Source organism: Lactuca sativa, chromosome 5 (genome assembly GCF_002870075.4).
Source record: "Lactuca sativa cultivar Salinas chromosome 5, Lsat_Salinas_v11, whole genome shotgun sequence".
Classification (NCBI taxonomy): domain Eukaryota; kingdom Viridiplantae; phylum Streptophyta; class Magnoliopsida; order Asterales; family Asteraceae; genus Lactuca; species Lactuca sativa.
Window position 1 is genome coordinate 134,911,255 of NC_056627.2, and position 9,171 is coordinate 134,920,425.

At 34.8% G+C, this 9,171-nt stretch overlaps 1 protein-coding gene across 1 annotated transcript; it reads right to left on the reverse strand.

The window, feature by feature from the left end:
* Positions 1-5,750: 5,750 nt before the first annotated feature.
* On the reverse strand, positions 5,751-8,665 carry LOC111881980 (beta-amyrin 16-beta-monooxygenase). Its single transcript, XM_023878353.3, has 3 exons — positions 7,606-8,665; positions 6,458-6,645; positions 5,751-6,204 (listed from the first exon to the last, which is right to left on the reverse strand). The coding sequence occupies exons 1-3, from the start codon at positions 8,549-8,551 to the stop codon at positions 5,899-5,901; spliced, it is 1,440 nt and encodes a 479-aa protein (XP_023734121.1). The 5' UTR covers positions 8,552-8,665; the 3' UTR covers positions 5,751-5,898.
* Between the last annotated feature and the right edge of the window lie 506 nt (positions 8,666-9,171).

The window sequence follows — 9,171 nt, forward strand, 5'->3', positions numbered from 1 at the left end:
TTAGCAAACAAGTTAATTCAAACAGTGATCAGTTGGTTAAACTAACCTGCTTCCTAGTGTTCAGTTCGTATCAAGCAAGACTTGTAAATATAGTTAATCAAATTAGACATTTAATTAACCTCTTGTTGATGGTCATCAAACAAGGCTCACACATTAACTTACTTATTCCCACGTTAATCCTAGTTTCACATTTGTTATTCCTAGACTTATAATCTCGATGGTCATCAAAAATCATAAGAAACAAGCAATCAAGCAAATGTTCATGCAACTCAATTCACTTAACAATTAATAGGAAATAATCATCATTAACACATAAGGATCTTTTAACAAGCTTGGCAAGATAAATTAAACACAAATAAACTATTCAATATAGCAATTAGTCTAATAATCAACACTTCATTCAATCATAAACTCAAAGTAAAAGGTTTTTACACCCAAATCAGAAACTAAATACAGAAAAGTACCACAATGGAATGCTAAACATGGTCACGTTAGCAATTCATATGATAACCGGCATGTATCCACTCTCCAACCCTTCCGATCTCTTCTTCCGTTAGCTTAACGGCCTTCCGGCCGCCTTCAAGACCCTCAAAACGGCTTAACAGAAGTTTAATATCAACTAAATTAAGTTGGAAGTCAAATCCCCCTTCCTGGTTAGCTGAAAATCGACTTTTATAGCCTTTGTAGCCGACATATGTACGCTGGGCGTAAGTCGTATTACGCGGGGCGTACTAAGGATCACTACGCGATTGAAGTTATCCGAGGCCAACCAGTACGCGGCGCGTACCCTTTAGTTACATGGGGCGTAAGTCGCTTTGGTCGTTACGCTAGGCGTAATTGCCATTTACGCGGCGCGTAATCTCTCCTTCAGCATTTTTGATTTCTTTTAGCTTCTAAGTCCGGTTTCCGCTTCAGTCTTTTCTTTTGTGCTTTATCGACAACGAATAGCTGCAAAACATAATTCAAAGCATTATGAGTACTTTTTAGTTCTAAAATAGAATAAATAAGGCCAAAATATTAAGATAAAGTGCATAAAAATATATATATATATATATATATATATATATATATATATATATATATATAAATACACATATCATATATACTCTTAAATCTTCACCAAAGTTGGATAAAGCAAGGGCCTTAAAGTGTTTGGGACCTCCTAGGGTCCAGATCTAGGGTTTTAAATTCCTCATGACCCCCAATTCACAAAACCCCAAAAATGATGAAGAAGAAGAACCCTAACTTACTAAAATGAGAGATCTACATCAATGAAAGGGAAAAGTCGAGTTCAATACCTCCAACTGAAGCTTGAGCGTGAAAACCAGCAGATCCAACACCCTTCTATGATCCTCTTGCTTGAAACCCTCTTCTTCCTTGCAAAACACCCACCAAAAGCTCACAATAACTCTCTCTCTCTCTCTCTCTCTCTCTCTCTCTCTCTCTCACTCACTCTAAGCACTCAAGACTCGTTAAGGGTTTTCTCTCCTGAAGGGTAGCCGCAATAGGAGGCCTTAAGCGCCTTTAAATAGGACACAAGCCTAGAAAATTAGGGTCTCTCATTCCAGCGCTTACTCGGCGAGTCTACTCCCGGACTCGTCGAGTAGATCATTAAACTCACGTATCCTGCCCGCTTCTACTCGAAGAGTCTTGGCGCCAACTCATTGAGTAGATCAATGATCTTTAAAAGTAATAGCAATAATAATTAAAGATAATATACCTGGAAATACGGATGTTACAACTTCGTTCTCTATTGGTTTATTTGTCTGAAAGGAGGATTAATATTAAGTTTATGGATTACTATATTGTTGTCTATATCTGTTATTCCTTCTTGCTTCCATGCAAATGTCTTGCTTCTAGCTTTAAGGAACTTTATTAGTTCTTGTTCAATTGGTTCTGGTATTGAGGATCCTATGATAACTTTGGCATCAGGATCCTCAAGGTTCAAGGGCACTTCCTTTACATCTTACTCACTTATTCCTACCACATCTTGTGCCCCCTGCTTTAATTGCTATGCTTGTCGTGGTATTGTTGGAGATTTCATCAAGGTATTATAACACTCTTTAGATTCTTGTTGACCACCTATGATCTTCACTGTCCCCCATGGGGTGGGCATCTTTACACATTGATGATATGTCGATGGGAATACCTTCATTTCGTGGATCCATGGTCTAGTTAGTATAACATTATAAGAGGATAATGTATCTATTACATAAAAAACGTTGCATAGAGTTTACCCCCTCAATGTAGATAGGTAGGTTTATTTCACTGATTGTATATTTTGTTTCATCACTGAATCCTATTAATACTAAGGATCTTTTGATTATTTCGGACTCTGGGATGTTCTTTCCTTTTAAAGCATCCAAGAGTATAATTTTGACTAAGGATCCTCCATCGACAAGGATCCTTCTGACAAAATGGTTGGCGATGTAAATAGTTATCACCAATCCATTGTGGCGGGGATCCTGGATGTCTTCTATATCTGCTTCATCGAAGGCGATCTCCTTCTCATTTGTGATTTATGTATTCTTTTGATGCCTTTCTTCTTTTGTTGTTTTGGAAAGTTTGGCATGCCTTTTTGCTGCAAAATAAGATGTACCACAAATGTCAAATCCTCTAGAGATCACATTGATTACCTTGGTGTCAGCATGAGGGGATCTTAGCTTATCGAGGATTTCTTTAAGGTATCCCTTGCCTAAGTGGTAGTTGATCCTTCCTGACACCTATGTAATCCTCTGTGACATGACCAAAGTCTTCATGGTATGCACACTATTTGGATTTGTCTTTCCATGTTGTGGATTTTTCTCCCTTCCTTAGCCATCTTTCTTTGTCGCCAAGATCTTGCATAGAAAAATATTATATATGAAATATCCACAAAAAATCCATAGTCAATAATCTTAGGAAATTCTTCTTCCTCTCTTTCATCATCAACGGCATTAACCCTATGATGATCAGTTTTAGAATATGGTTTTGACTTGTAGGATATTTATGTCGATGAGTTCACCTTCCTAGTAGGTTGATCATATGAGCTTGGTGGGTTTCTCCTTTTTTGGATCTCCTTGTCTTCTTCAAGCCTTATGAATCTTAATGGTCTGCTTCGAACCTCATCAATTCTCTTGCATTGGGTCATTACAAGGTCTTCGTAGAAAGGAGAGTACTTTATAAGCGCATTTTAAAGGCTCCAACTGCAATCGCCATATCAATGTTAGGGATACTCAGAGCTTCCCTGCCAAACCTGTTCACAAAATTCCTAAGGGATTCCTTAGGATCCTAAACCACTCGATAAATATCACTAGTAATCTTTTCGAATGTTTTGCTACAAGAAAATTGATGTTAAACAGATCAAGTAAGTGAGTAAATTAAGTAATATAGTAAGGAGGAACATTAAGAAGCCATTTTAACGTTGATCCTATCAGGGTCGAACCAAAGCCTTACATAGGAAAGCTTCCTTCAAGTGTGTGGGAACTTTCCCTATACTATGCGACATGCTCCTCATGATCCTTGGTCCCATCATAAGGCTTCATGTTGGGTGTTTGGAAGCGTTTTGGGACTTCGATATAAGCTATTACGGGAGCAACTCTTGAGATCCTATGGCTTGTGGGTGATACTTCTGATATAAGTTGGATTATTCTAAGAACGCTTGAGATCAGTTGTCTTAATTGTTGAAGCTCCTTAGGCATGATCGGACTTAAATATGTATCAAGGTCCACATATGTTAGTAGTAAAGATATTATTATCGACGAAGTTACCAAGTTCCTTGTTATTAGGAGTAATGAAGGTTTTGTTGGGATCTTGCATCATATAGTCTTTCTCTCTTAGAGTTGTGCCCCAAGTGGAAACAAAGGTTGGTATTTAGGATCCTATCTAGCGCCGATTCACTGAGGATCCCCTGTTATCAAAGTTTAGGATCTTGGGTTGCAAGATCGAGGGTGCTGCTTCTTGAGGGTTGTGGATTTCTACCCTCATTATTTCCCCTTCCTCGAGTATTGCCTAGTTATCCTCCTATTGTTGAGTGACTTGTCATTCTAATCTCTTTATCATAGCAAAGATTTCATTATTGGAAATGAGTACAGGAGGATCCTGAAGTCCTTAGGTAACGACGAAAAGGTGTTTTTCTTTGGTGCCTCAGGGGCTTTCTTAGGAGCTCCCCCTGGGGGTGGAGGAAGGTTTTTAGAGGAAATTATAGGAATGGAGGAGGAATATATGTTCGGTCGTGTAGACATGATTTTCCAAAAGGTTTTGAACACCATGGCCCCACAGCGAGCGCCAAATTATTTTGGTCAAAAATCAATTAAGAAGAATCTGACCAATTTGTATGAGAGGTTATGATATTCGTGGTAAATTAAGTAAGAAATGATAATCAAATTGACACAAGTGAGTTATAAGGAAAGCCTTTGATCCTTAATAAGATCATCGGCATAAAACCTTGGGAGGTGATAATGATCACCTGCCTTGATGATTTTATTGATATAGAATGTTGAACACAGAGATAAATGTATGAATGCAAGTACAATTGTCGTATATGAGCTAAATCTCTCGCTAGTATACTAGTTACATGTACTATTTATAGTCTAATGCTAATAATAAGAAATTCGATAATTCCAGGATCCTCCAGAATCAGCATATGAACATTATTTATCTTGGTATTCTAAGTCTTTTGCCTGGTTGAGATGACTCTCCGTTGAGAATGGGTCTTGTGTTGACTCATTCGGCACATGTGAGAAAAGTAAAGAAAATATAGACGTTATAAATGTTAGAAATATTAGTAGTAATAGTCAGGATTTCGAGATATGTTTAAGGATCTGAAGCTTCAGAAGTATTTGAGGATCCTGAATATGAGTCAAGGATCCTACCCCTAACACTTACCATCATCGTCAATGTAGAATATTCCATGTGGTTTTTCAACAAGTATCTACATATTAGGTTTAAACCTAGCTGGTGGTTTAGCGTTAATCAATATTGATCTAAATGGCAACAAGAACTATGTTACTCTTTCTCTTATGTTTGTTTTCTTTGATTCTCTTCTTTGGATCTCCTGAAGTTGAAGCTCGAACTTCTAGAAGAATCAGATCCAAAATTCAAACCTTGGATATCAACTCAGCAAGAACCATTTCTTAATACAACAACCCGGTATAACTCCAAATCAACACCATTAACTCACTTATTCAAAATAACCACATTTCACCGAGTTAGTTACTTAGGCTTCATTTACAAAATCCAATTGATATGATTTCCTTGTCATGTGCAGTGTGAGGATTTTATAGCTTTTAGGCTTGGTGCATCTAATTGGAATTCTTTAAGTAGTTGTCATTCAGTCCGGAATACGATGTGAAATGGGCTAGGCACAGTGGTCATTTCGCATTAGAAAAAATAGTAATTTTTTGTAAATAGTTATAAAATTTGGTGGCTTAGTTAATTTCCATTTATAGTATAACCAATGTGTCACATCAAATTAGTGTAACTTAACTAGATATTCTTCGTAAACTATTTTAGTATAGAGTTTTCTTATATTTATTGGAGATCATTTTTTGAGTATTTTTACACTATTTTGGTGTTTTAGTGCATGTGTTGGAAATAGCCTAATGGTAAACCTACTATCTTTTAATAAAACTCAAATTCAAATCACGTTAGTTAAAATTAATGCAGACGTTGTAAATAATCTTATGGTAAAAGCCAGTGTCTTTTAATATAATTCAAGTTTATATCACATCAATAAAATTCTAATATTTTATATAAACTTGTACATGCATCATACTAGACTTAAAATACATCAAACCATATTTATTTCCTCTTATCATTCATTTCCTTTCGTAACACCAACAAAAATAAAAGTACAATTATCAAATACCATTAAACCCCAAAAAGAGTACTCTTGTATTGAAAAGATGGCATAAAAACTTAATATATGGTTCCATGAGGAATGAGCTTGATCGGAAGTCCATGAACTGGTCTTGGAAGTGGATCAATTACCACCTTTTCATCAGGAATTAACCTCACCCAGTTGTATCTTGTTATTATATTGTACATAAACACCAATATTTCCGCCCTCGCATACTCATTTCCAGGACACATCCTCGCACCTCCTCCAAATGGCACAAACGTGTAAGGTGCGGGTCCCACTCCTTCAAATCTTGAGGGATCAAACTTCTCAGGATTAGGGAAAAACTCATGGTTTTTCTGAGTGTAATGTGGGAGGTAATGCAACTACAAATTAATAGATATATGTTAGGTAAAGTTATCGCCTTTTTAAATTAAATATATGAAGTAGTTGATTTTCTTTCAAAAAAGAGTTCATAAGAAGAGAGGATAGACTACAACATATATTGAAATAGATGAGGTCGTGTCTAGATGATATGATATATTAGCATGCCCTTGATAGAGGCTCGATGAGTTTAGGCTATATATTCAAAGTCCTTGACATAGTGAAATGTTAATGAGAGCTTAAAAGATTGCTTACTTTCCATCCTTTGGGGATTTTGAAACCAGCATAGGTGAAATCGGTTTTCGCAACTCTAAAAGCACCAACAGTTGGTGGACGCATTCGTAGCACTTCACATGCGACATTCCATGAGTATTTCATCTTACGTAGATCATCCCAATCCAACAGCTGACCGGGTGATTTTTCCCTTGCGATGTCCATTTGTTCTTTTTACATTATATATGTAGTAAAAATATATCAGTTTCTTGACCATTTAAAAGAACTTGAAATAAAAAGCAACATATTTACTTTCTTTTTACCAATATATACAACACACTTTTACTCTTTTACCGATATATATTTCTTTACCAATAAAAGTAATATGTAATATATATATATATATATATATATATATATATATATATATATATATATATATATATATATATAATATATTAGTTGTGAAACCCGTATGTTATATGGGTTGGATAAAACAACAAATCAAATATAAAAGTTTAAACAAAAACTTATTTAAATTTAAAATTTAAACTTTAATATTTGAATTTAAAAAGAAACATATTAAATACTATATGACTAATATTGTAATTTATTGATTATTTTTAATTAAAGCAATCATTAATTGAGTTATAAATATGATGTGCTAATTAAAAAAAATGAGAAAATGATAAACAGAAAATATATTTATTCAGAAATATCAAAAAATAACATGTGTCTAAGTTAATGAGAGAATAACATGTGACAAAATAATTTTCATTTTTTAGGGAGTATATATATATATATATATATATATATATATATATATATATATATATATATATATATATATATATATATATATATATATATATATATATATATATAGTTCTTTGTCAATAATAGCAATAGTAACAAATAAAATAGATTGTCATACTTGTAACCAAATGTAATAATATTGTAGAAAAATAACTATGATGTAATTATAGGTAATAGGTAAATATATATTGTTAGCATAGAGAAAGAAATATAATCACATATAAAATATATAATTACCTTGTTATAATGGATAGAAACAAATTATATTCGTTATTACTAAAAGAGTAAATTGTATATTCTCTTTGTTATACCTTATAATTATTTAAAAAATGTAATATTGGGATATCTTAAATTGATGTTGGTGTTAATTATACCTTTTAGGACTCCTTGGTACACGTCGGGGTGATCGACTAGAGTCATCATGATGAAAACGACGGTGGTATTGATAGTGTCATAGCCACCGATGAGCAACCCTAATAAGTCACTGGACATGTCACCGTCAGTGGTTGGAGCATTGCCGGAGTCCTGGTTCCGTTTGTCAACTTCAACAATCATATGCGAAAGCAAATCTTGCATCGGAGTAGCAGTCCCATCAGCAAGGTCTTTCCTTCTTTGCGCAATTATGCCCATAATCACTTCTCGGATCCTGTTTGACGCTTTAACTCCACGGTTAAACCTTGTTCCTGGGATGTTAATCGGAACCGCTATAATTCCACCGGCTGCCTCCACAAACGGCGTCGCAAGCTTCTCCAACTCCGTCGCGTCATGGACACCTAACAGCAACTTTACAGCCAATGCAAACGTGTACTTGGCAACAAATGGGCAAACCTCAACCTCATCACGTCCAGTCCAGTAATCCTCCAAATGCTGTCTCAGTTCAGAATCCATATCGGAGATGTAGTTTTTAACCGCATGAGCTCTCAAGAACGGCGGCAACAGTTGCCGGACTTTGGCGGATTCCGCCGTGACAGACTTGTTATTTGATTTCTTGATGATACTCTCGACGGAACTCGGCCACCATACTTCAACGAGCTTGTTTTCGTTTGAGAACAGGAACTTGTTGCCTTCTGGGCCACACAAGAACGCCATTTTCTCGCCGAGGATTGACGTCTTGAAAACGTCGCCGAATAGTTTTCTTCGCTGCATGACAAACTTCTCGTTGGTGCCACTGCGGAGCTTCTTGAAGTAATCTATGCTTTCTCCTATGAGAGGCCATCCATAGTTTCCAGGGATGGTTGATTTTTGGCTCAGAAAATGGTGCAGAAAGAAGATGGTGATGATCGGTAAAACTATGGAAGAAACTAGCAGGAGGGTATCCATTGTGATCCGTGAAGTGTTTACTTAAGGTTTAATGTTATGAGGATTGAGGGTGTTGGATGAATATACATGTGTATATGTGTGTGTTTATATATATACATATATGTTTATGCATGAAGAAGGTTGAAGTTATAGATGACAAGTTTTGGTATAAAGGACAGTAAGGACAGTTATCAGAATAATATGAAGACAAATATGAGGGATAACTGGCAAACAAAGGCATTTGGTGAACCTCCTAAATTCTAAAACCAATCAAATTGATTCGTAAAACTTTTAATATAATATAAGCTCTATTATATGTTTTAGAGAATTTTTATTGAAAACTAATGAAATAATGTAAAAGTTTAAAAAATATTGTATACTGTACGCTCATGAATTTAAATCAAAATAAAAATTTTAAATATCAAATAGTGATTATTAGTTGGTACAAATAAAATTATTGAAGACTACTTTTGTGCAAAAAAAATTCGTCTTTTCAATCTATTTTTATTTTAGAAAACATATTGCAATCGATTTATAAAATCTAATCTATAATATATTTAATATTTAAAATGGTTTTTTTTCATGGGCAAAATACAAAATATTGAATCAATTATATATGTATTTATATTACTTTTATGCTC

What these genes read in the sequence shown, in the direction of transcription:
- LOC111881980 (XM_023878353.3), bottom strand. Translation starts at nt 8,551, where the DNA reads ATGGATACCCTCCTGCTAGTTTCTTCCATAGTTTTACCGATCATCACC. An exon ending in GTACCAAGGAGTCCTAAAAG is followed by an intron (nt 6,646 to 7,605) that starts GTATAATTAACA and finishes TAATGTAAAAAG; the next exon opens with AACAAATGGACATCGCAAGG. An exon ending in AAATCCCCAAAGGATGGAAA is followed by an intron (nt 6,205 to 6,457) that starts GTAAGCAATCTT and finishes ATTAATTTGTAG; the next exon opens with TTGCATTACCTCCCACATTA.